The sequence below is a fragment of the Pollicipes pollicipes genome, unplaced genomic scaffold (assembly GCF_011947565.3).
Source record: "Pollicipes pollicipes isolate AB1234 unplaced genomic scaffold, Ppol_2.1 Scaffold_3382;HRSCAF=3971_pilon_pilon_pilon, whole genome shotgun sequence".
NCBI lineage: Eukaryota > Metazoa > Arthropoda > Thecostraca > Pollicipedomorpha > Pollicipedidae > Pollicipes > Pollicipes pollicipes.
Genome location: NW_023596277.1, coordinates 1 through 27,586, shown reverse-complemented (window position 1 = coordinate 27,586; position 27,586 = coordinate 1). Strand labels below are relative to the sequence as shown.

General features: G+C 55.3%; 1 protein-coding gene and 1 pseudogene across 2 annotated transcripts; both read right to left on the bottom strand.

Annotated features, from left to right (window-relative positions):
• Positions 1-1,374: 1,374 nt before the first annotated feature.
• LOC119091181 (m-AAA protease-interacting protein 1, mitochondrial-like) lies at positions 1,375-6,625 on the bottom strand. 2 transcript variants are annotated; one of them, XM_037213835.1, is made up of 5 exons: positions 6,536-6,625; positions 4,748-4,807; positions 3,603-4,057; positions 2,323-2,524; positions 1,375-1,898 (listed from the first exon to the last, which is right to left on the bottom strand). In XM_037213835.1, exons 3-5 carry the CDS (start codon positions 3,999-4,001, stop codon positions 1,675-1,677), a joined length of 825 nt encoding a protein of 274 aa, XP_037069730.1. In that variant the 5' UTR covers positions 4,002-4,057; positions 4,748-4,807; positions 6,536-6,625; the 3' UTR covers positions 1,375-1,674. The 2 variants fall into 2 exon arrangements, with proteins under 2 accessions (XP_037069730.1, XP_037069729.1); XM_037213834.1 differs by lacking the exon at positions 4,748-4,807 and having other exon boundaries at positions 6,536-6,591.
• A 12,792-nt stretch (positions 6,626-19,417) lies between these two features.
• LOC119091179 (NADP-dependent malic enzyme-like) lies at positions 19,418-27,524 on the bottom strand (annotated as a pseudogene).
• Between the last annotated feature and the right edge of the window lie 62 nt (positions 27,525-27,586).

Below are 27,586 nucleotides of genomic sequence, written 5' to 3'. Positions count from 1 at the left end.
CTCAGGTGCCGCCGCCACCCCCTTTCACTTAAGGTCACCCCTCCCCAGGTGGCGCCGCCACCTCCTCCGCTGCGCTGTCTACCACCCGCCTCTTTCCATGTTCTGCCGATGTATGTGCATGCTTGGCTCATGTGTCCATGTTTTCTGTGCTGTGAATAATTACTTTATTAGTAATGTAATTGTGCAATGCCATGTAAATAGTGACAATATCGGTGGAAATCATGTCACCGTACCAGTCTAGCTAAGACTTCACATTAAGAACCAGCTGGGCCAGTAGCCAACAAACTTAACTAAGTCTCAATTCATGCGTTATCGCTTTGTATGGTTTTGTGTACCATGGCATGACCTTAGAGGTCGGCGCACTCTAAAACCCCAATCATCATTATATCAAGCCGCCGTCGACACCCTCCGTGCCGCCGGTGGGCTGCAGAACATATTCCTGGACATGGTCCGAAAGCATCCTCTGCTTAAGTGGGAATTCCTTGGAGATTACATCACCGCGCAGTCAGCAACAGTCGGTCATACGACCGAGCCCTCTGCGTCTGGGCGACCACAACCCCCTCCGCAGCCCGCGGCGCCAGGCACATCCGGACCTCCGCCATCTGGCTCGCCCCTGTGGTGCATCTTAGGCAGGTAGCCCACAAACGTTGAATCAAATGCACGATCAACACTGGAGCAGCGATTGATGACAATCCAGTGTGACCACATCAAGAGTTGCACATATTTATTTATCACAAAACCATCGTATTCTCTCCAAGCAGTCATTCAACACATCCAGCAACCGTTTAAAACCACGGGCGTCGAAGCGCACCAAACACACGACAGGCAGATCCAGCAAACCTTTGCCCATTACGACAGCACCTCTGCTAATTACGAGATATCAGCAGAAAATTCGTGTTATAGTGTCACCCGGAAACATTAAAGAAGGTACCAGCTTACATTTAGATGGTTCTTTAAAATGGAGGATACAATTTGCAGGCACAGGCTAATACAGCAGGCTGTCGGAACAAACGTGCCGTTTACAAAACGTAGTTAGCATTTAAGCAGTAACACAAGGCGAAAACAAAGCGAATAGCCATCCCGGTAATGAAAGGAATTACCAAAACACGAACGGAGGAAAATACGGATACATTTGACGATCTTTCACTGAGTAAAGGATGCATCCAGCAAGGAGCGCTTCATATAACTCGCTGCCAACGGTGCTTTACGAGGTCACTGGAAATCACGCCGGCACTGTCGCAGATCCACCGCGCCGGCAGCTAGATATCGACAACTCGTGTTAATGACTTCGCGACTGATATTGTCGTAATGAACATCAGGAGATGGGGCCAGAGCGAAAGACTGAACTGCAACCTGGAGCACACGGATGCTTTCCTTGCCACTTGCAACCGGGACCAGACCCGACGAGATACCGCCACGGAGCAGGTGCAGCAAACGTGCACTACGAGCATCCGGCCAGGGGAATTCGACAAATTTGAGCACCTTCTACACTGACATTGCTCTTGGAGACCAGATGAAACAGTGTCAGGTTCTGAAGCTTGGCGCAAAACGCTGACAAGTTCCATTTCTATTGTACAGCTTGGCATTCCGTGCATTGCTTTTCCCCATCGATCATCACGACCTGCGAGCGATGTGACACCCCACAATCCCGACGCGGTGCCATTTGGCGAATCTTCAATCCGCTTGTTCAACATTGGGCTTGAAATGGTTAACAACGTTCACCACCCAGCTATCGTTAACCCCTTTTGTGTAGTTCCGGATGAACCTGTAGTTCCACACGGTGAAATCGGGTAACTGGTATGGAGGCACGTATTCGCTTTCCGACAGCCGATCTCGGTTCGCGAAGTTCGAGTGTACGTGGGCGCAGACGGTCACCTCAACCCAGCGCTTTTGTATATCTGTAAGGGAAGAGACGGACGGCAATAAAAACTGAATTCGCGAACACCACGCAATACTGAATGCGAATGCAAGTCTAGCAAGTCAAAGTTTTCCAATCATTGTTGCATGACATTCATCATAAGTTAATGCTTGGGAACATAACTATTTAAAACAGTGACAGCTTACTGGTACGCAACAAAGTTGGATCACACCAGCTGCAGTGGAGCGAATGGACACTAAAGTCGTTACGGTAACCGCCGAAGGTAAAATGCAGCCATCATGATGGGGCGCTCTGGCGACTACGCTAGAGAAAATCTAACCTGTTCCCATTTCTAGGTTTCCTGTTACTGTTTGCGCTGGAGGGTGGCAGCATGGATATCCAAGCACACGAGATCCCCGACTACAAACAAAAAATACATGCTTCGAATTTCCATCAGAACTTACCGTCATCTTCCTCTATGATCATGCCGATCTCGTAGGGGAAGATCGGCCCTATATTATCCCGGATAACCTTCAGCTCACAGCGCTCCTTGACCGAGAGGGTGGCGTAGTTCCTCTCGATCTCTGCCAGCGCCTCCGGCGTCACCAAGCCACGAAGGCCAGCGAAGTCACCGTTGGCCAGCTTCTCCGAGACGACTAAAAGGGCCTGGACGATAGGTGATCATTGTCAGGCACCGTTGGGTATGGAACATGCGTAGACGATGATGTATGTAGGTAGCAGGGCTGTTAGCTCTGCGTGGCCTGTCAACAAAGACGTATTCGCCGAACTGGCAAAATCGGAAGCATACTAGCCTTTCTAACCCATCAGGTCATCCATTCATGAAAGCCTCGCATAGTCAGTGCCCTAGTTGCCCCTAGTGCCCTGAGATGACCGCGCCCACCTTCCCTCCCACCCGCGTCACAACTTGCTGAAACGAGCAATGTGACACAGGTGTGCCGACCATGTGTTGTGTCCACAGTGAATGACAAGAGGAAAATAGACAGAAACCATCGCTCTAATAGCATTCCAAATATTGAGATAATTACTCTGAATTGACAGACGTCGTTGGCTGTCAGATCGTATGCCACAAAGATTGCCGGCGACAAATACTATGATCGACCAACGTGGTCAATGACGCGAATGGCCGCAGCCGAAAACATAACCAGTGACAAACGTCTGTGATAATGATCGCCAGGGCAAACTGCGCATGACAATATCGTACGGTTGAAACACAGCCCAACTCACCCTAACTCAACATGTGAATGCGGCTATACCCCGGGTAGCATTTCGTCAAGGTTTTTGCCATCGGAATATGGTATTCTGATGATTGCTCCGTGAGAGGTAGCGAGTTTTCTGAGATGACGAAACCTTTTCGATGAGTTTCTTTCCATGCAACGTCGTCGGAACGATGCTACATTTTACCCATTTTGAGAGGCAGGCCCCTGCCCCTACCCCTTTTTCAGCCCTGTTCTTAACCCACAACCCTTTATTTCGAACGTTATTTGCTCCTTACGATTTGTGACCTTGTGAAAATTCACATACGCCATATCAACATGCGACGATCAACATTACGTACAATCTACTTAATTTTTATCCAGCACCCAAACGATGGCAATCTTCTTGAAAATGTAGGGCCGCAATTCATCACGGCTGGAAATATACATTCAATGATGATCTTCAAAGTTCATCTTCCTAATATCCCAGCGTACTGCATGTACTTAACTATTTTACTTCATTTGCTTACCTGCTTCGCCCCATCCAGGAACGTTGGAAACGAAAAGCTCTGATCCAGATACGGCCTGATGACGAACAATTGGAGAAACACGTTCTTGGCCATCTTGACGAAGCTCGGAAACACAATGTGAGGGAAATCCATTAGGTCCCGCGACCCGGCCATGTCTGATGACATGGCAAGACGGGACTGAATGGGCCCGCTGGCAGTCAATGTCTGCGCTTGCGTGACCTTCGGGCGGCACATTGTGTGCAGGTGTCCCCTGTTTCCGTTGCACCCTATGCCAGCCACGTGCAACAAAGCCGACGTTGCCTTGGCTTTCTGCAGCAGCGATTCGCTGCCTTTCAATGTCAACAGAGCCAGCTGTGCCGATCTTGCTCCCAGCACACTAATTTGCGTCATGCAGGACATCGTAGATCGGCGATGCCCCCCTTCTCGCTCCTCAGCTGCCTTTTATCTTCAGACTCCTGCAAGCGAAAGCACATGCTAATATTTAATACTACGTGAAAACATGTTCAGACATGGTAATATGCACACGAAAAATCGCATAGCCCATGACCAAGGGTGCACACCGTCTGCTACGAGGGCAGCGACCCAGGGGGCGGGGGGCGGGGAGAGGGTGGGAGGCGAGGAAAGGGCATGTTTTATGTCTCTTCTGGATCAACCTCTGGTCATAAATGTCATAAATGCAGCCGGGCACACGGACTTTATGCTTCGCCTGGGTGACCTTGTAGGCTGCCACTCGACTTGATCTAGCTGATGCCATGCTAAGGACATTTGTTAATTTTATACATAAGTATGCATTTAGCCATGACATGACATGAAGGAAGATAGTAACTGGTTGACATGTTTGAAGCACGATAGAATGTGCTACAAACTCAGTGGTGGAGCATGCGTCCGAGACGCCACCTATATCCTAACCAAATAATACCTTCCAGTGGCTGCACTTGCCCTTGCTCGTATCAAGCGGTAAATAAAATGAGATGTCAGCATAAAAACTGCATCCAGTACACCACTGGCATCATTCACTTCACAAAGACTCATCCTGAGTTCCAGATGTTGATAGGCCCATGGATCGTAAACCATGGGGAGCCCTTATATCAGTATCTGGTCAGGCGACCACGTGGGGTGATGACTAAGAGGGTCCATTACCTCACCTGACAACAGGGGCTGCAAGGCGCTTCTGTCCCTCCCCTGGGCACCCACCAGCTCCGATTCTGGCGACATGGAGGTCGGACTTCAGGATCTATCCACAGGCATTCAGAGGGATACATCCTCTATCACTTCCCTCCCTGACATGGGATGTGGCATGACACAGAAGGCTGCCTGACCAAAAGACATAGCTAACCTGAATGACACAATAGATCCCTCACTGACAGCAGGGGTTCCAATTGACAGAGATCCCAGTTTTGAACCAGGGGGTCTCCCATTTGGCACTGATGCCCCATTACAGACACAGGGCCCTTCCATTGTCATTTCCCATGCCTGCTCTCATTGTCACAGAGACTGTCAAACACACAAGGTGCTCTGACATTCAGGGTCCCCCTGTATCTCTTCACAAAACTGCCACCCAGACCCTGACCAGCTCAGCCCCCTGCAGGCACAGCATTTTTTGCTAGTTGATGCAGGCCCCATGGCCTCCACAAGAGCCCCTCATTGCCCAGGAGGGCTTCCATGTTCCTGCTGGCTGATCAGCACAACATACCTTGTGACTGACATTTAAGGGCCCTGACCATGCAAGCCATGCTCCCTCAAAACCAAGCTCCCATCAGACTTCTGGGCCCCTTAACCAGGTCATTGACCATTGGCTTGGCACATCAAGAGCAAGGAGCATGTACCCCTGGACCCACATTGCTTGTGCCCCTGATGATGGCTACATAGCTCCAGTGGCATGGTGTTCAGCTGACACTGGCATTATGTGATGCCCATGAGTGCTTTATCAGCACATTGAAATTGTATTGTCACACAAAGGAATGCATATCAGTTTTGACAAACCATCAGTAATATTTATTGAATTATTGAATTGTTGACAGCAACCTCTTATCAAGATATGCATTGACATCAGTTTCAAGACCTTTTACTTTATTCAATGTAGATATATGACATGTTTAGCATGACAAACTTATTGGAAACATTTTGTTGACACAAATATTGCTATAGTAACATAGTAGATCTAAAAGGAGCTTCCTTTTTATGGTGTCTCCTCCATATCTACAGCTTGCTATCCACTAATTAACCTTGAGGTTCTGCTGAATGCCTCCTAGAAAAAAACCATAATTTGCCAGCATCACCGGAAAAATGCTGCTAGCAATCCTGCAACACTCCACCAAAGGAACAACACATCTTGTGATACCATTAATTTTCTCTAGATTGTGATTACATTGATACAGAATATCATAGTGTCAATCTTATGGTCAGCATAAGTCAGGCTCTTAGGCATCATGTCAGGTTAAAACTGACCCATTTCAACATGGCAAACACATATCCTTGCACAGAACTTCATTTGAGTGCTTGGGGAGGAACATAGGAAGAAAGATGGGATGCTGACCTATAACAGCAGAATTACTTGATGATAAAATGAATAGTTAAGAACCATGAAGCCTTCTTTACACTCCCGCTCCACAACACTGAAATCTTCTTTTTTGTATGTGGGAGGCACAACAATCTAAAACAGTACAAGTGCACAGCAATTGCACCACAATCTAAACTATTTCCATGCACAACCATCGGTGCATTTAGAACACTTCATTTAGGTGAATGGCCTTACTGCACAGTACTTGTAATATTCATTGAATAGTTATATCCTCGAGCCAGACAAGCCAGAGCCAGGGAAAAATGATCAGGGACCTTTAGACATCATGTTTACGATGTACCAGCACTAAATATTGGGGGTCACGAGCCAGCATTAGGCGAATTCATATCGACACTGAGGGCAAGAGCCTTACCAACAGCAGATAAATCGTCAGCCCTGCTTCCAATAACTCATCCGCGCCTAAATGCTATGAATAATATGCCCCAAAACAATATCCACAAACCCAGCGCCGTGCCATCAGCTGCCTTGGCCTACAATAGCATTAAGTCTCTGCTGCGTCAAGACTGTATTTTTACATTTGATTTGTATCCAAGCCGCTAAAGCTTTTTTACCTAGAGACCTCCACGGGTATTTGGTGGTATTTTGTAGCCTGGGCACTTCTCTAATTTTGTTGAAGTTTCCAGGAACGGGACGCCCTGTGGTATGTCGTTTTGGTCTTGGCAAATTCAAAGTGGAAGTGGGTGGAGCGGTGGTTGGGCTGTGCATACATGCGCACCAAATCACAACTATAGGCATACACCGTCTTTGCAAGTGATGGAGCAGTTGCTTGCGTAGCTATTTAACACACGGCGATTTATTTAGAAGCGTCCTCTGCTTGGCATGCACATTCTATGTTTGCCGCATCATGGATACCTTAAATACCTTCTCATGTGACTCTTGGTGGATATGCGGCATGAAGATAAAGTGCGCGGCTAACTCCGCAGAGCTATAACAATAGGAACCAGGTGAAGCTATTACGCTGAGTGTAGATAAATAACGTGTCAATGGTGACTATATCGTCTAGCGTTGTAACCTCTTGCTCGCATGATACCCAGTATAAGCCTTCCAAAGTGAGTCCAGTTCGATGCGCAGGATGTAGATATGAAGTTTTTTCGCTCCCCGGAAGCCTCCACACGCACATTTCGTTGGCAGCTTATATAAAGACATGAAGACATCTGTCCGACAAAAAGCCGCGAGGACCCATCAAGGCTGGCCCAGCCTTGATCTACCTCATGTTCCGAACGCGCCCTCGAAAATAATGTTACTACCTCACCTGCTTGAATTTAGCTATAAATGAGATCTCCAGACTGATAGGACTTGTCCAGACGGTTTTTGAATGTTGCTAGGAAAGTACTCACTACAACTTTGTCGACCCATTCCAATGGTTCACTACTCTTAGACTAAATGGCATCTACCTCATCATAGCTCCACTCCTATCATTTGCTAAATGAAGCTGGTTTCCTCCATGCCTCAGCCTAATTCCCCGTGCTCCATGCAGATCTACCTTTCATGATCTTGTATACATGTTGTCCAATGACCCCAAACCCTGACATTCGACATCACCCGCCGATGTGCCGGCCCCGAGGTGTCTACATGCTTGGTTCACCGCCGGCCGGCTTAACACTCATTAGCCAACCTCGCGAAAAAGGGGAGCAACAGGCAGTGATGTCCGATCCGGGAGTGTGAAAGCGTGCAAAATGGCGGCATATCGACACCTTAAAAAATATCGGCATCGCACCCTGACTGCTGGTCTGGGTGCTGGTCAACTGGTCAGATGTTGCCACACGACCCAGTCCAAGCGACGTATTGCGTTATGAAACTGGATGGCGTTGTCGCCACTCCAGCCAGCGTGTGGTCCCCATATAACATTATCTTGTATCAAACCATGTGCATGTGCGGCGATGTCGCGGAGATGTGCGGATATGGTGAATGGTTGCATTGCATTAAACCGGATCAAGTTGCCTGGTCGGCAGAAATTTTGAATGTTATCGTCCGTATGCGGGCATATACCGCTGAACGATGTTTATGCATCCGCGCAATACCATGACACTTTGGCGATGACATCTTATGTTTTCAGTGATGTTTTTCCTAACACGTTTTCAGTGATGGCATCACTGAGCACATATAGAGAACGTGGGGCAATGGTGACTTTCGGTCTGGTTGTGTGCGGCACTTGGCGCCACCACGAATTCCAACCGAGTTATGCCAGAAAGGGGACCATCACAGAGAAGGACCGAACCCTGCCATATTGGTGTGCTCGAGCTTGGACTTCAGACGTGCGAAGAGCTGGCGTCACTTATACCTAGTGGTCTAGCATCGGCACCGAACAATCCTAGGAATGCAGCACTTTCGCACTGTTCCTTCGCGCCTGGTGCTTGCTCCTCGCGCTTGTCCTACCGCTCCTGTTCTTGCCACTCCCACGGCAAGACCGGGAGAGCCCAATGAGAGAGGAGGGTGACAATAATGCTCCTCAAACACCATTCTAGCTTATTGCAGCTGGTTAAAGGTGTCCGTGCGGGTGTCCAACGCTGGCCACACGTGGCAGTTTGCGCCTCCTATCGTGTCGAGAGCGTCCGGCTCCGCTCAGGAGGACCGGCAGGGGGCAGCTGACCCCGCGGCGCCGGCATCGTCGGCAACAGTCTCCAGGGAGCGGATGGGTGTAAGCTCCAGGGTGCAGCGTGCATTTGCCGTGCTCAGCGCGTTCACGAAATGGCTGATCCGGACTGAGGGAGGGCTAGAGGCGCCTTCATGTTACGCGGGCACAATGGCACCAGTACCGGTCTGCATCCTATGCCACGTGACTGTCTGCAAGCCCGGGAGAGAAACACCACGCGCATCGGCCTTCAGCCACGGTATTGCTGCGCTGCCGCTCTGCCAACCTTCGTGGCCGGCCTCTTCTATCCGCTGGGCGGCCGGCCAAAATGGCCAGAACTACGGAGCAGCAGGTGGTCAACGAGCGGCTGTACCTTACAACATTGCTGAGACTGCGGCGATGCAAATGATGTCCTTGGACGATAGGACGATATGCAGCGACACATACACCCAGTGGTCTCTTCCTCAGTGGTGAAGGCCTTCTGCGGTTTTTTTACTGATGCACTTTTGTTATGATCGTTGCGGAGTGTGGGGAGACCAGATTTTTTTTTCTCGGATGAAACGTAACGCGTTTCATGCCAGGAGTTGAGAGATACGTTGGTCTATATGGAGAGAGAATAGTACAGCTGGGCAGCTTTTGTTATAACTGGGCTCATTCAGGAGCTAATTTGACAACGTCCAATGCCTAATGTGATGTTGCTTTCCCTGCTTGTGCTCATGTGTGTGTCTCTTGTTCTGCATATGTGTGTCCGCATGTTTGTTTCCCGGCATCATTGAACAAAATATATGTAAGAGATGCAGAACGTAAAATGCGGGAAGTGGAAGATGGGTCTAGGAGGCGGGAAGTTAACAGAATGTGATACGTGATGATGTCGACTTTGTATTGCCGTGCACAAGGCTAAATCTTGAATAACTGCGAGCATGCGCGCTCACGAGCAAGACTTGACGAGTCGTTCATCGGCTCGCAGCGCCTCCGCAGAACCGGAGCGTAATGCTCGAGTTTCAAATTGACGAGGATTATATCACTCTGCTCCTTCCACCCTGTTCCAGTGTGAGATGCCAGTATCTCCAAACGCGTTGAATACGATATTGATAATTGCCACGAAGCAGGTGACTACCTTGTGCTGCCGTGGAGCTAGTCGAGAGATGGTTACGGAATGCGGATCCTGTGGGGAAATGGGAGAATATCTAGCGGACACCATTGGGGGTGGTGGTGGGGGCTGAGGCTGAGCCTCTCAAATTTTTAAAATATTTATATTTTCAACAGGGGGGATGGCTGTAAGGAAATCATAGACCTCCCTCGCCTCCTTCCCTCCCCCTTTTCCCCGCCGAAATGGGGAATGCATCCATGTTCAGCATTGTTTCGGTCCATATCACACCGCTGCACCACTTGTTTTCGTCTCCAAAAAATGCCCCATACGTGGCATTTTGCTTCCTCAGTGGTGAAAAGCCGTTTAGCGATGATGCATCCTTTATACATGTAGCACGCCTCCGCATTTAGTAGCATTCATCACCATCCGAATTGGCAGTGATCTGGCAGTATGGAATCCCAGTCATCTAGAACTCCCAGGTTTATCTTGAGATCCCGCACCGACATATCCTTAGAAAAGCTTCTAAACATTTGGCAGCCACAGCAGCCACTAGTGCTTTCCCTCCGGTTTCAAAATAGTGAGCGCGATCTCTGGGACCGTGAGCGTGTCGGAGCGTGTTGTAGAACGCGATTAAAGGGTATGGATGCTGCCTTGCCTCGTGAGCGTGTTGGAGCCTGTTGTAGAACGCGATTAAAGGGTATGGATGCTGCCTTGCCTCGAGAAATACTCTGGGAATTCTCGGATCTTTAACGAGCGATCAATGCAATCAAGGTCGCGTTGCCATTCGATGCGTCGAATTGAGAAATCCGGAATTAACATTTTATACTTTGCAACGTTATGCCCGGGCAAGGTTGCGGATTCGCAATGACTGCAAGCCTCAACTGATTGTAGTATGGGAACAACCTCATAACAGATGACATTTCCAATGGCATTACATGATAATGATGAAGGTTTATTTATGTATTTGCACTTGAATTTGCACACATTCTTGTGTTTAATTAGAATATGATTTTTCCTGAACATTATCTCTTAAGTGAATGTTATATGTTTGAAGATATCATAGCAGCCATCACATTTGATGATGTAGTCTTACTTGTATCTAAGTATACTTTTAGGTGAAAAAGACTGCTCTGGCAGCACAATTTCTTTTGAGTAAATATGCTGCTGAGTATGTCATTGATTGTCAGCCTACCCTGCACACCATTACTTGAAAGCCAATTGATGGTAGTTGAATCCAAAAATTGAAACCATGCTCATTGATGTCAGATATGAATGATGACTGCTAGGATGACCTTGAAATAGCATGCACAATAGTTGCTCTGCACATCTTTGGTTGGGGTTATGCAACTCAGGAATGGGAGGGACAGGAGGGACATTGGTCATAAGAAGGGCAGGACTGGAACTGCACCAAATCATCTTTGAAATGGCTTCTTCAGTTAAAGCCCACATAGAACTGTGGAACACTCCCTTCAACAGGAACACATGGCTCATTAGCTGGATGATATGCCTCTAAAGAAGTAGAGATGATATTCTGCAGCTGAGGTTTGAATTAGTTTCTTTATTTAGGTTGGGCCTTCAGATTGGATAGATTGGGTAGATGTGACCAGTATCCACATTTTGATGTTTATATGACCCTTGACCTCACTGCAAAATTGGGAATTTCTGTGCAACGGCCAGACTTTTGTGTGAAAAGCTGGATGGGCAGGCAACAGTCCTCAGCGTGGTCAGTCTTCCCTTCTGGGATCTCCTGGGTTAGCTGCTGCCATTCACAGGTTGTCCCAGTCAGCCAAATAGCAGGTGCCTAAAGTGGCTGGGACCCAACCTGCCATAGGGTGTCATTTTGAATGCAGACATGCTCTCTGGAAAATGAAGGCACTGGGATGAAATAAAGCTCATTAAAGCATACTTGCCTGCTCTGTTCGATGACAGATGGTGGTCTCCCATTCTGTCTGCCATCTGGTGTTATCCCTGGCTTTGAGGACATCCTTGGTATGCCAGGCTTGGTTTCCTACAGATATTATGTTTGCTTTTTTAATGATGGTCCTGAAGTAAGGCAAGCAAAACATGATGCCCTGAAAGTTGCAAGATGATATCATTGGTTGTCCTAATCTGTTCTCCCAGATGATCTTGCACATTGTTTATGATAGTTGCCTTAAATATATGCTTGCCTGGCTGCTTATGTCTTCTTTGGTTTGCAATATAGGTGTTTGTTATTTTTGTTACAGAGAGAGCTTGGTGCAATTTTAAAAAGGAAGTTTGAGCTTGAGTATCCCTCAGATGCCTGCCTCTGTTTCCTTAGTAAACACTTCTAATGTATTTGTGTGTTATTCCTCCTGTATGCCAGCAGATGGAGCTGAGCGTGACAGCTGAGGTGGATCTGGGTCAGCTGCTGTCAGCGGCTGCTGGGCGGGCCCGACGCGTGGCCAGCTCCAGCCTGGACACAGAGGAGACGACCAGCGTGCTGGAAAACCGCCGGCGCCGGCGCCGCACAGCCGAGCTGACGGCGGCGCTGCTGCAGAAGGCGCGCGCCGACACCACCGCCGCCAGCCGCTCGGCGCTGGACAGCACGGCCTCGAGCGAGCCGAGCCTGTGCTCTGAGGCCAGCGCCGAGGAGCGGGCGCGCGCCTTCCTGGAGAGCAGCTGCGGCGGCCTCTCGCTGCTGGACGCCAGCCTGCTGCTGCAGGAGCTGCGCTCGCCGGCTGTCCGCCGCACGCGCCACAGCACGCGCCGGCTCCTGCCGGCGGCCGCCGACGGCCGACTGCAGCGGCTGGGCGAGGACGGCGTGCGTGCCCTGCTGCTGATGGTGGACGAGCAGCTCGAGTCGTTCCGTGGCTCGCTTTCCGACAGCGACGACGAACCGTCGGCCGACAACACCGTGGTAGCGGCGGAGTCAACACTAACCTCAGACGCAGGAGGCGGCGATGGACCGAGTCACGAGCCGGCGGGGGACGGCGGCCGGCGGGGCTCGCCGTCCGACACGACCAGCGTGACGGCGTCGCCGGGGTCGGAGCCAGTGGGCGTGTGGCCGGACCACAGCCGCAGTATCGTGGCCGGCAGTCTGGAGCAGGCGGACGGCGGCCGGCTGGGCTCGCCGCGCCACTCGCTGCGGCTGTCATCGGCCGTGCCGCTGCTGCAGAGCACGCCACGCCGTTCCGGCCGGGTCGGCTCCTCCCAGATCTCGCTGCGGCTCGAGCAGTCGTCCGCAACGGGGGCCGATCCCTGCACCACATCCGAAGCTGATCTGGGCGCCGCAGGCGGTGCCGAACCGTGCAATTTGGCAGCGGAAGACCCTTCAGGGACGGGCGTGGGCAGACTGCCTCGTTACTCGCGCAGTGAAAACCGACCGATGGTGCCATGCCTCCTGGAAGACTTAGCAGAGGTTATGGACGCTTCAGCTGACAGCGAGCTTCCTAGAGGCGAGGAGACAGCCGGCGAGCAGCGCTCCCCGTCCGCTGACACCACGTGGACGCCAGGCACGAGACTGTCCGGCGCGGCGACCGTCGCCGCCGCCGCCCCGAGCCCACATGACGCCGTCCGCCGCAGGCTGCAAGACATGTCGCTGGCGGCAACGGACGGACCGCGGCTGGAGAGCTCGGCGCCCTCAGTCAGTCCGCCGGTCAGCGAGTCCGCAGCCGTCCCGCGCCGGCAGCGGGCGGCGGGGCAAGGTAGGGACGGTAATCGGCGCGCTGACCGGTCCGGCCGGCGGAGTGAGCTTAATGCTGACAGCTCGGCCAAGAGCCGGCGCCGCACGGCCGAGTTGACGGCGGCGCTGCTGCAGAAGGCGTGCGCCGACACCACCGCCGCCAGCCGCTCGGCGCTGGACAGCACGGCCTCGAGCGAGCCGAGCCTGTGCTCTGAGGCCGGCGCCGAGGAGCGGGCGCGCGCCTTCCTGGAGAGCAGCTGCGGCGGCCTGTCGCTACTGGACGCCAGCCTGCTGCTGCAGGAGTTGCGTTCGCCGGCTGTCCGCCGCACGCGCCACAGCACGCGCCGGCTCCTGCCGGCGGCCGCCGACGGCCGGCTGCAGCGGCTGGGCGAAGACGGCGTGCGTGCCCTGCTGCTGATGGTGGACGAGCAGCTCGAGTCGTTCCGTGGCTCGCTTTCCGACAGCGACGACGAGCCGTCGGTCGACGACACCGTGGTACAGGCGGAGTCAACACTAACCCCAGATGCAGAAGGCGGTGATGGACCGAGTCAAGAGCCGGCGGGGGACAGCAGCCGGCTGAGCGTGTCGTCCGACACGACCAGCGTGACGGCGTCGCCGGGGTCGGAGCCAGTGGGCGTGTGGCCGGACCACAGCCGCAGTATCGTGGCCGGCAGTCTGGAGCAGGCGGCCGGCGGCCGGCTGGGCTCGCCGCGCCACTCGCTGCGGCTGTCATCGGCCGTGCCGCTGCTGCAGAGCACGCCACGCCGTTCCGGCCGGGCCGGCTCCTCCCAGATCTCGCTGCGGCTCGAGCAGTCGTCCGCATTGCCCGAGGGCGGTACGGCACGTGCGGAGGCCGGCAGACGCATGGACGTCCCGGTGGACCCCTTGTCGCGGGCGCCGCGTTCCGGCCACGAGCACATGGATCTGACGCGCTCCGACCTCACGAGCGCGCCTCTCGCGTCCTCGCCCGGTTCAGCCGGCACGCCGCCGTCTGCCGGCTCCAGCGGGGTCGATTCGTCGCTGGCGCCGGGCCTCGCGCTCTCACGGGCTGCCGCCGTCGCTACCGGGGACGCTACTGGGACCAGCTCGTTCCAGGCGCCGCGGCTGCGCTCGCCGCCGTCCGACGTCAGTTCGCTGGCCGGCGTCTCGGCGCTGTCGGCGCGCCGACCGGACCGCGACACGACGCTGGCCCCGTCGACACTGGCTGAGCTCTCGCTGGCGGTGTGCGCCGATGCGCCGCGCCGGTCGTCGCACGTCGGCCGCTCCCGTCTGGTGTCGTCGGCTGTTAGTGATACGCTGCCGGAGAAGGGGTGCGACGAGCTACACAGCGTGGGAGAGGCGGGCAGCGGAGGCGGCCTCAACGACGTCGGTCGCGTCACTGGCGAGGACACCGAGGCAGGCGTGTCGGCAGAGCCCTCCGAGGAGGCGATACTGGTCGACGCCGGCGCGGCGTGTCTGAATCACACGCCGGGCGAGGAGGTGCGCCCCTGCCAGCGCGGTGTCGACGCCGACTCACTGACCTTCTCCCGGAGACTCGCGCTCGACGAAACCGGCTCGGCCCGGTGCTCGGCCGACTCGGCCGACCGGTGCTTGACCGGCTCCGCACTGGAGCGCAGTGATGCGGCGGCCGTGCCGTGCGTCCCGCGCGGCGGCGGCGGCCGCGCCGCCGGCAGCCGCAGGCCCGCGGGGAGCGGTTCGGACTCTGGACCGAGCAAGGTGGGCCGCTGCTCGCCTGCCGGGTCCGTGACCTTGTTCTCTGACGCGACGCTGGAGGAGGCCGGCGCGTACGGCGTGCGGGACGCGCCTGCCCACGTTCGGAGCATGTCGTCCTCGTTCGGAGGTGCGCTACAGCAGGCAGCCGGGGTTGGTGGCAGCAGCATGTCCTCTTCGTTCGGCCGTTCTGGCAGCGCTCCTTTCTGCACGGACGGCATGGCGGCGCCGGCTGCGGGAGGCCCGCCGTCCCAGCCCGTGCAGAGGCGCGGGTCCGGTCGAGTGGAGTCCTCCGAGTCCGATGCTGCAGTCTCTGAGGCCGGCGATCGGTTGGCGAGCGCCCCGCAGGCGAGAGCGGCGCTGTCTAGCGGCGCCCTGGTCCTGGACCAGAGCGGGGACAGCGGCGGCGGGTGCACGCCGACCACCAGTCTGTCCAGCGGCCGGCGCCAGCCGAGAGCGTCCGCCCGCCGGCGGCACCGTGGCCGGGCCTCAGGTGGTGACCTGAGCCGCTCTGGCCGGGCCTCAGGTGGTGACCTGAGCCGCTCTGGCCGGGCCTCAGGTGGTGATCTGAGCCGCTCTGGCCGGGCCTCAGGTGGTGATCTGAGCCGCTCTGTCCGGGCCTCAGGTGGTGACCTGAGCCGCTCTGTCCGGGCCTCAGGTGGTGACCTGAGCCGCTCTGGCCGGGCCTCAGGTGGTGACCTGAGCCGCTCTGGCCGGGCCTCAGGTGGTGACCTGAGCCGCTCTGTCCGGGCCTCAGGTGGTGACCTGAGCCGCTCTGGCCGGGCCTCAGGTGGTGACCTGAGCCGCTCTGTCCGGGCCTCAGGTGGTGACCTGAGCCGCTCTGTCCGGGCCTCAGGTGGTGACCTGAGCCGCTCTGGCCGGGCCTCAGGTGGTGACCTGGGCCGCTCTGGCCAGGCCTCAGGTGGTGACCTGAGCCGCTCTGGCCGGGCTTCAGGTGATGACCTGAGCCGCTCTGGCCGGGCCTCAGGTGGTGAATCCAGTGACCCTGACACGACCCTGGTGGGTGACCAGGGTCTCTTCAGCAAGACGCCGGCCGGCGACACAGTGTTCTTCGAGGACAGCGAGGCATGCGAGCCCGACGAGGGTGCCGATGCCACTGCGGCTGGCGACCCGTACCGGCTCAGTCTGGCCGGCGGTGACCCGCTGGCCGCCTCCGCGCTCTTCGACGAGTTCTCGGGCGAGCTGGACGACTCCGAGCTCAGTGATGTGGACGACACGCTGCCCGAGGAATACCCGGCGCGGCAAGGGACTGCCGGAGGCCGGCGACCCACCCGCCAGGAGCGGTACGCCGCGCTCTTCCCCGACACCGTGACCGCCGCCACCACCGCCGCCGCCACTGCCAGCACCGCCGCCAGCGCCGCCCGCAGGCCGCCCTGCGCCCGCCCGCCTCGGGCGGGCCATGTGTTCGGGGCGCGTGTGCGGCTGTTTAAGGAGACGGACGCGGCCAACAAGCGCTGGTTTAAGGCGAGCGCGACGGGCCTGAAGATCACCAGCGAGGCGCAGTGTGAGGTGAGTCACTCGCCCAAGATGACGACGAAGCCCGGCCGGGCCAATGATGCGGGCTTAAGTACGGGGTGGCAACATTTGTCGTGGTCACTTTGTGTTGCACTATAGCAGAACAACACTTGCTCCCCCGCGACTTACCGTATAATCCCTCTAACTTGAGTAATGGGCCCTAGATATGGCATCTGTTGCTTTATGTAACATGTCAAGGCGCACCAGCATGATTCAATTGCATGTTAACCAGGCACTCTGTGGCATCACTAGCTCACCAGGTGTGTATGACAAATAGCTGCAAAAGTTCTACGTGGGATCCAAGGTGTACAGGATACGATCTTATCATTCCAGGACCCGCCATCCCATTCCTGGGAGTTCCATTCGTTTACAGATGGCGCTGCAGGGACGTTTCATGTGGTGAACTTAATCTGAAATTAGTGATTGCTGGCATCGGCTGACATTGTACGGTACATGGGGCGGCTGAGCGCCCAGTCGATCAGTCCGCCCACGGCCAGAACGCACGCCATGCACGCGTGCCGCGCTCGCTCTGACACCGGCTGACCGTGCTCGTCGCCAGTTTGTGCGCGCCATCGAGCAGTACGAGGAGCTGGTGTTGGGCCAGCTGACCGAGGTGCTGGACGGCCGGCGCCGCGTCTCCACCGAGGACGTGCTGGAGCTGCTGCGCCGCGCGCACCTGGCGGACTCGCCGGAGCAGGTGCGCCAGCTGGTGCGGCGGCACCTGCCGGCCGAGGCGCAGCGCGAGCTGATCCAGGTGACGCTGGCCGGCGGCCGGCTCTACCCGCCCCAAGACCCGCTGGCTGAGCCGTGAGCCGGCCTGGCCAGCAGCGCGAGTGCTGGTCTCCACTGGACCGTGCGACCTGGGCCCTCGACCGGGCCGTGCGGCTGCCCTCAGCGGTCCCGTACTGGGCCGTGCTGCTGCCCTCAGCGGCCCTCGGCTGGGCCGTGCGGCTGCTCTCCGTGACCCTCGACTGGGCTGTGGTGCTGCCCTCGGCGGTCCCCTACTGGGCCGTGCTGCTGTCCTCGGTGGCGCTCGGCGGCCCTCAGCTGCGCGCAATGGCCCTCGACTGAGCCGTGCGGCTGCTCTCGGCGGCCTTCGGTCGGGCCGCGTGGCCGCCCTTGGCGACTCTCGATTGGGCCGTGTGGCCGCCCTCGGCGACTCTCGATTGGGCCGCGTGGCGCGCTCGGCGACTCTCGGTTGGGCCGTGTGGCTGCCCTCGGCGACTCTCGATTGGGCCGCGTGGCGCGCTCGGCAACTCTCGGTTGGGCCGTGTGGCTGCCCTCGGCGATTCTCGATTGGGCCGTGTGGCTGCGCTCGGTGACTCTCGATTGGGCCGTGTGGCTGGCCTCAGCGACTCTCGATTGGGCCGTGCGACCCGTACTTGGTCCGGAGTTTGCTATTCTTCTACGTGCCTGTCATCTCCTTGCTCTTGCGATGTGTGCTGCGTTGTTGATGTGTATCTGGCAGCGTCTGGTGACGTCCATAGTGGCAATGGACAAGCAGGCCCGAGCAGCACGATAGTATAGAGCTTTACGTCTTGGTGATCACTTCCGTTACAGGTATGCCATATGCAGAGAGCTCCTGACTCAATTATGTGGAGACGAATGTTACGAATAAACTGGACTTCTTGCCATATTTTTTCTGAGTAATTACGCTACGAGGAATATGTTATGTTTGTTGGCTCCCTATAGGAGCATAGGCTGAAAGAACGCAATGCTGCGTTCAACAGTTTAACGGGAAACAGAGCCAGTGGTAGGCACACCCAGTACGATGACAAATTCTGGTCGTCTGTTTATTTGAAAACTGCATAGCGTGAGCTGGGTTCTGGGGCGATAGTGCGGACACAATGTGGAGATAGCGCAGGCTTGAAAGTCCAAACCTTACGCTGCGGTTTACCATTGGTTCTGCCACCTCGCTGCACTTGCGCCCAAGCGCAGCGGTGAGCGTGGTCGGGGCGGCAAGTTCATCGCCATTTGGCGGCCCGTCCGGGTTGTGAACTCTGTGATGCAGTTCCGCCAACATCAAATTTGTATTTGTGCTCAGTCGGGGTAGCCTGTTTTGCATCAGAAGTCGTAGCACGCGTGCGCGCGACGCCAGGCTGATTCAGCTTGAACCTGATTTTATACCGATTAGTTAAGATTGGTTAAATACGGGACTGGGTGCAGATGTTCTCCAAACTATGTCATCGATCACCCGGCTCCGCCCCCGGTCTCATTCTATCCCCAGTCATCAGGTGGTGGCTCTGCCCCTGTCATGTCTAATGCCAGATGTGGTTCGGTCACATCAACGTATATACTTGAATGCAAGCAATAACGAGTGTGAAAAATTGTGGTGCAGAGCGCGAACACGCCGTTTTGCACACAAACTCAGTACCTGCGGTGTCATTTACACTCATCGTTCGTTTAATCGAGGATTAGGAGCGCATCCGGTCGAGAAATAAGCGGGCATTTTCGAAGGTCGGAAAGAACGGCAGCTACAACATAGTGTGAATTCAACAGCTGAAAGAGTTTGGATGCAGTGACGAATTACGTTTCAATTGCGCACGTAGAAAGATGTGCCATTTTCCTCTCCCAAACAGAAATGGCGCCGAACAACAAAGTTATGGTTAGTTGGAACAATGGTTAGCTGGGACCCGTGCGCGAGACAGCGGGTCACGACACGTCTGCAGCACAAGAAGCGGAACACTAACGGTACGATGTGTATTTATACTTGTTCCCGTTCAGTCCGGCACCATTCACTACACTTGATATATTAGGACATCAACAACGCATGCGTAAACGAGTTCTACCGCTTCACTGATTTAGTAGCTGGCAAACCAGCAAATAATTTTGGACAGGTTGGTCGTGTTTGATAGACGTATCTTCTACCAACGAGGCCGCTCAAGAGCGGCGGGAGGGGGGGGGGGGCAGCGCGGGCGGAAGAACGCACAAGTCTATTGCTTCATGTCAGACATGCTACAGCATTTTTACGCATAATCTGACCCTGTTGCATTTCACTCGTTCTACAATGCTTCCCTTCCTGACACAAAGCAGCCCGCCAATCGGTGTGGTCGGCCCAGGGTCGGTTCCGCGTCAGATGGCGTCCGTGGTCGGCCGGGAGGCGGCGCCAGCGTCGCCGGGGTCGGGCTGGGGCTCACTGGCCATTCGACACGCCTTCCCAGCTCCACGTGGCGGGCAGGGGGCTACAGTACTCGAAGTCGTACTGCTGAGCTCGGATGAACGCCTCCTTGTCCTTCGGCTCCGGATACAGCGACGCAGTGCCTATCACAACAGCATGCGTCAGGCTGTTACACAGCACACAGCAGAGCAGCGCGCAGCAGGTCTGGGCCGCGGAACACTGTCTGCATCTCCCCCACAGAAAGGGGACGGGAAGACTTGACTGATGAACATGACTGTGAAGATTCTGCGTCCTAGATAAGGCATCTGGGCAAGGTACGCAACATTACATGACTGGGAAAATAGCAAAAGGACCACGCTGTGCAAAACTCAGCGATTGCAAAGGATGCCTCGGCACAACACTCGTGATCAGCCATTAGCTAAATAGCAGGTGCAGTGGCGTGGGACTGGTGTGTCTTTGGTAGGGGCCGGGCAACCCCAAAATGGAAGAGACCGGTGGGTTCGTATTGTATTTGAGCCCCACCTCCCTTTCTGCCCCAGAGCATAAAAACGACGCATAATTTAAGGGCACCACGTCATCGGCCAGCATTTCTACAGGTCTCTTCACACCTTGCAAACTGGCTGGCTGGATTCGGTAGTCAGGCAGCTGTTGAGGACTAAACGTGTCACATTTAGGCCCGCAAGCTCGAAAGTATGGGTAAAAAGGCTCTAGGCAGCTGTTGAGGACTATAGGTGTCACATTTTGGCCCACGGGCTCCAAAGTACGGATAAAAAGCTCTTAAGTGGTATCCTTCTAGTCCGTAACAGCTGACAGCTACAGAACACGCTGCGGGTTCTGCCCATCTCGGCGGTTGTGGACTAGAGGGATGTCATTTTTTATCTCTTTTTACCCGCGCTTTGCAGCTTACGACGTCAAATGTGACCTCTAGGCCACAACAGGGAACTCACTACAGTTTCTACACAGGATTATGAAGCCAGTCTGCATGGTGTGAACGTGCCTTGAATCGCAAAATACAGAGATAGAATTCCCGTGAAATAATGAATTTAGTGAATACGCTTGCTGGTTTCCAAAGCTTATGGCAATCAATCTCAACATATTTGGCACGCCTACATATACCTTACTCGAGCCAAAGGCGAGTGCATCGCGATACAGACCACTTTTCCCCGGTTATCCCCAGACTGCCGGTACAATCGCCTCTATAATACGAACAACCGATGTATGACGTCAGTGTGCTGAGCACGGCTGTCTGCGCATGCGCACCACATGCAAAGGGTCCACTAGGCGCCTCCTTTGGTCTCTGTCAAACCGGTTGCATCTAGATTGTTGGCGCAGCCACTCGCAACAGATCACAGGTGCGGGTGGAACACTCACGACATTCGAGCAGGACAAAACCAGGCGCGAGTAACCGCACACACCCGATATTGTGCTGCAGAAGCGGCAGTCCACAAACACAGTCACCGGTGCTCATGCACGGCCTCCAGCGGACTACGTGGGTCCCCAGAGAGGGGGGTCTCAAGCTAAGCTTAGGCTCTGGCGGCGGGCTCGCAGACAGGGTGACGACGGAGGCAGCGGTGGCGGCAGGCGGGGTGGGGTGCACACAACCAACCTTATAGACTAGAGGGCCAGGGGTACGCCTCTGGGATGGAGCTTCCGTAGTGGAAGTCGTACAACTGAGCCCTGATAAAGACCTCTAGGTCATCCGGCTGGGGGTAGGTGGAGGCTGTCCCTGAAAGGCGAGCCGTTCACTTGAGGCGCACCGCCGCACAGCAGCCTTGATCATCAGATCCCGCCGCATGTACTGAAGAGCTCCCGAGTTCAGCACACGGCAGCGCGCACCAGGCGGCCAGGCAAAGCCAGACGCAGGCAACACTTCTGCCAGTGCAGAAAGCTCCAACAAGTGTTCACTGGAAGACGCCGAAAAGCGTCGGCACCGGACGGGTCCAAGCGCACTAAGATTCCGTCAAAGACAACGCAGCGACGCACAGCGCTGCTTACCAAACATCGAATTGCCCACGGATCTTCATTGAAAGTCAAAGCGTTTCCCAATCATGCATGCCAGCCATCAGCTCCCGTCGAAGTCCATTCTCTGACGTCACGGACGACCACCTGTCCAGCGAGCCGCCCTACACTGGCAGTTACCTGTGCCCACAGATCACCGACACCCACCTGTCCTGCACACCTGACCTGCTGACAGAGACTGGTCTCGGGTCACGGGCGCTCACCACCCCGAGGGTGCTCACCTGTCTTGTAGGCGTGCTCAGCCAGCTGGACGGCGATCTTGAGTGAGACGTCACGGATCGCGCTCAGCGGAGGGTAGAGCCGGCCCTGGGCCAGGTCCTCCGTCGACACCATCAGAGACAGCGCCTGCCGAACGGCCGCGTCACACCACGTTGCAGGCTGGCTGCCGTTTTAAACCGCTGTCTTACATAGTATGGGCCACTTCTCATCAACTGCTGTGAGGCCAGAAGCCAGCCATGTCACACAAACCGACAACGCTTAACTGACAACAATATTTTTGTTTCGAAGTGACGCATGAGCGTAACATGAGCGGCGTTTTACGGCACCTCGCTCCCCCAATAACGTTGCTGCCAGATGAGTACCGACAATTTTACAAAAGAACGCGGCGCTTTGTACTGCTATGTGCGGAGTACAGATTCAACAATTCACGAATGAGCAAGTTTGTACAGCCCTGGAAGATACAAAAGCATTCGTGAAACTACCAAACGAACATACAAACATACATATCGCAAGGGAGCATACTCATCGCAAGGCACTATATGTCAAAGAGCATCACCAACACAAGCGCCGTGACCTTTCACCAAGTATGGGTCCGAGTCCAGGAACTTAAGTCCAAGCCAGGGTCCCGATTCACTGGATCTCCAGTCCTACTTTTCGCTTGAGACCAAAATTGGTCCCATAGATTTTGTTCTTAGACGTTATTTCTAATGCACTATATCTGTAACTCATCTTCTTTTAACCGTAACGTTTCGTTTGGATTGAACTGCAACAGATCCGTGTGGTGTCACGCCTAACCCAGTCTGACCTAACCATAACCACACTGCAGCCTTACTTGAGTTCTTTAAAAGTCAGCCCTACAATAGTTGTCGCGCTGCAAAAGTGTGATAATATGCGCTCCAAGGTTTTGACAACGTTCCCCTGAATCTTGTCAAAGTAACCGAACCCAGCACAATCGAACCAACCGGACGTACACGAAGGGAACGTGGACACCCCGGCTCGGACAATTAAATAGGCATATGGATACCTTACCATACACCCAACATGTGGCTATCCCTTCCACACCATGTTCGTGGACGAGATGTTTGTTTTGATATTTGTATGATCCTCAACCATGTTGAGCATCGAGCGAAAGCCTGAGATTAACCCGCATTCCAAATTGCACGCTCTACTTCAAGAACGTGTCAGAGTCCACAGTTTATCAAATTTATGCGTCCGCTTCTGAGTTCAAAATCGTCTGCAAAGTGAATCGATTCACTTTTGCCCAATTCCAGATAGGTCATGAGTCCAAATCTAAGTCCGGACAGACTCATATTTTTGCTTGCATCTTACCTCCGGCGGAACACGGGAGCCGTGACGCTTCTCACCCCCGCAGCGCGCGGGAGCCGTACCGTCTCTCACCTCGGCGGCGCGCGGGAACCGTGACGTCTCTCACCTCGGCGGCGCGTGGGAGCCGTGACGTCTCTCACCTCGGCGGGCGCGCGGGAGCCGTGACGTTTCTCACCTCGGCGGCGCGCGGGAGTCGTGGCGTGTCTCACCTCGGCGGCGCGCAGGAACACCTCCTCGCCGATGTGGTGCATGCCGGTGCAGATGACGCCCAGCGACACTCCCGGGAAGATGTACGCGTTGTTGCCCTGGCCCGGATACAGCGTCTTGCCGCCGATCGTGACCGGGTCAAAAGGAGAGCCCGAGGCGAAGATAGCCCGGCCCCTGCCGACCAGAGTCACCTACTGCAGGCGCGTGGCTTGGCCGTGGCCAGGTGAACACAGCGACCCGGGGGCTCCGGAATCACGACTCCGACAGGTGACCGGCGGTATGTCGGGACTGCCGCATGTGGCGTGGACAAAGCTGCCGATATATGTCTCCCAGCGGTTGCCGGGGAGGTCCACGGCACTTTCCAGACGCTTGTGGTGCTGGTTGGCATGAGTGGTCTCAGCCTCACACGCACACTGCAGAGTGGGGGAACACACTATGCCTCGTCAGTCTGCGATGGTTAACAAGTGTCTGAGCTGTGCCCTGGCCCGGCTACAGCGTCGTGCCACCGATCGCAACCGGGTCAAACACATCCTGCAGGGGTTCCTCTCATGTCTGGCCGGTGTCCTCTGGCCACCCCGCACGCTTTGTCAGCAGGCTGGCCCGCATTACCTCCGCGCGCGCAGGGGGTCCCACGCTACTTGACTCGTGTCTCCTCACCAGCCCATAGGAGTTGTCTTGTGTCTGACCCGCGTTCGGTCATTGCCCTGCGGGCCGCAGGGATGCTCAAGGTCTGGCCAGCGACTCGGCGTCAGCATGCAGCGCCGCCCGGTGCCTGACCTGCGTGGCCTCGTAGGCCTGCTGGGCGGTGCACTCCGCCTTGCTGGTGGGGTTGCTCAGGGCGAAGATGATGGGCTCTTTGTTTGAAACTCGCCCATGTCCTTCAGAATATCGGCGGTGAACGCCTGGGACTGAGCGGCAGCCCCTGTAACAAGCAGACACCGGGCAAAGCCTTAGACATCGGGCGAACAAGAACATCAGGGTGCTGCTGCGAAGGACACGTCTCGCCCCGTTGGCCGACTCGAACATGCACTCGATGCAACATGACGAACCACCACGGCGGTCATGGTCCACAGGACTGAAAGCCGATTCAGATCAAATCTCAAACGCACGCCAATGACTTATTGAACCTGCTGCACCACGCCGATGATCGCCAATGCAGTCCTCCCGAACACCAACACAGCATCCTCCTCACCAATCAGCGCCGTCGGTTTCAGCTTCTTCACGACATCAGCCAGCGCCTTCATTGGAGGCATGTCTTTGGCGTAATCGACCTTGTGGCCCGTGACGCCGCCCTCCGGCCGGTTCTTGACAATCAGGCCCCTTGGAGTCGATGAGGAAGATCTTGCCGTGGGCTTCATCCGAAGAAAGACCCTCTTGTTCCATCGCCATCACGCACAGGTTGGCGATACCCAGAGAAGCCTGGCGGTCGGAGCACACACCTAACATAGAAACACAAAGACGCAACAACACTGACCTGGCTGTCGGAACACACACCTATCAAAGAAACACAAAGGCGCAACAATACTGGCCTGACTGTTGGAACACACACCTACCATAGAAACACAAAAAAGCAACAATACTGACCTGGCTGTCGGAACACACACACATCATAGAAACACAAAAACGCAACAATAATGGCCTGGCTGTCGGTACACACACCTATCATAGAAACACAAAAACGCAACAATAATGACCTGGCTGTCGGAACACACAGCTGGAATAATATGTTACAACACCTAATAAATAACATACACCTAGAATAAAAAAAATAGAAACACAAATATGCAACCATACTGACAAAAACAAAAAAAGAAAAACGGTGCAGATTCGGACGAAAACTTATTTTTTTCATTTGACCAATGAAGTGCGGCCTCTGGCCTGAGGCACGGCAGACGGATCCCACTGAGACAGTCAACCAGCGCCATCTAGCAGCGCGCCCAAAGTCCTGATCCGGTGCTCGCCACTGACCTCTCCGGCCCCAAGGAAGAGGAATGTGTGGTCGGAGAGCCGCGAGTTCAGCTTCCTCATGGCGGCCAGCAGGCCGGCCACCGCCACCGACGCCGTGCCCTGGATGTCGTCGTTAAACGTGCAGTACTTGTTCCTGTACTTTTCCAGAAACCGGAATGCGTTGTGGTTCCCGAAGTCCTCGAACTGGAAGTCAGCAGAGTTGCGAATCATATATTTTGGCACATGACGGTGTGCCCGGCACCGCTGGCTGGCATAATACGGCCTTTGCTCGAGACGGAATTAAGCAATTGCGCCAGTATAACACGAACAACCCCAGGAGGCACGCTCGCCCTGCTGCACATGATCCCATTTGCAATCAAGCCATCAAAGGCAACGCCCACCAACAGGAGCTTCCACTGGCCGAACGGAACAGTGAGCTGCATCGTCACGTCCAGGGCCTTCCGTCCGGTGGGCCGCCATCCTGCGTTCCGCAGTATCAAATGACTCGCCTTGGATCAACGTGTTCTGTCCGTACCGCTTCACCACCCGCCTGCAATGAACTCATCGATGAACTCGTCGTACTCGGAGCCAGTCACCCGCTTGTGTCGGAGCCCGATGTAGAACTCGTCGTCAAGCAGGTCCTGAAGTGACCAGTGACGAGCCATCAAATGTCGATCATTGGCGGGCTGCTCAACTACACAGCGAATATAGTCCAATCGAACTAGTCAATAGCATCCATTTCAGGCAATGTATGCTTCCATTTACTCACCTGACAGCAAATTGCGTGCGTTCCACGAACGTATTGATACGGGTAATCAATGGCCTTCAGTACACGTGCACGCGTATCTAAGTGCTCTCGAAAGGACACGGCGCCGCCACGACACGGCGCTGGTGCAGCGGCGCGCAGAGTGGGTGCCGACTGACCTGCGTGTTGGTGCCCACGTCCAGCACCACGGGCAGACACTGGTGCGGCTTGATGCCGGCCAGGGCTGTGTAGAGCGACAGCTTGCCCACCGGGATGCCCATGCCCTGGGCGCCGAGGTCGCCCAGGCCCAGGATCCGTTCGCCGTCCGTCACCACCACCGCGCGCACGTCGTGCTCCGGCCTATCGAACGTCACCGGCTCAGGTTGCGCAAGCCACATGTCAGGTCACACGGGTAGGTCCGAAGGTCGTTGGGTCAGGTCACAGGGAAGGGCCACGAGGTCATCAGCGTGCGTCACAGGGGCAGGCCACATCACGAGGCCAGGTCACAAGGATAGGCAGCAGCTTCACCAATGCAGTCCACAGGAGCGGGTGAAAGGATCGCTACGGCAGATAACGGTGTCAGCACACTCATCGCCGCACTGCCTGTCACCTAAGTCCGTGAGCAAATGCTGCATCGTCGGACACTGCATGCACAGGATGCAAAGCTAAAAGGCTTCACCATTTGTCTACTTCAGTTTGCAATTTATTCAGCTGGCTGTTGAACGCTGCACCCAACGCCAGCCCGAAGAGCACTAAAACGTGAGTTAGCCGTCGTACTTATATGATAAACAACACGGTATTCGCAATGTCACGTCTATCAGACCTGGTCCTACCCGCCATGTAATGACCTCTGAGTGCCATCCTGGTGTGTGTGTGGGGGGGGGGGGGGGGGAGGCACGCCCTCTGGACCAATAGGGCGATATATGAGTCAAGACATGATAGTCCCTTCCTCCCCATTATCCCGATGTAGCTCCTGACACGATCTAAAGGTCCGCAGACACGACCGTGCAACCGCCCTATGGCACCCACCAGTTCTTGAGGACATCGTAGATGTGCCCTTGTCGTGGATGCTGATGAAGAGGCCCCTGGCACGGCGGAAGATCAGGCCGAACTTTGGCACGCCAGGCCCACAGTCGGCGTGTACACCAGCGGCATCATGGCCTCGACGTTCTCCGACAGCAGGCGGTAGAAGAGGCGCTCGTTCCGGTCCTACGAGGCAGAGGACGGCACGTGAGCCGACCACGGGACTCCAGGCCAGTGCGCTGGCATGT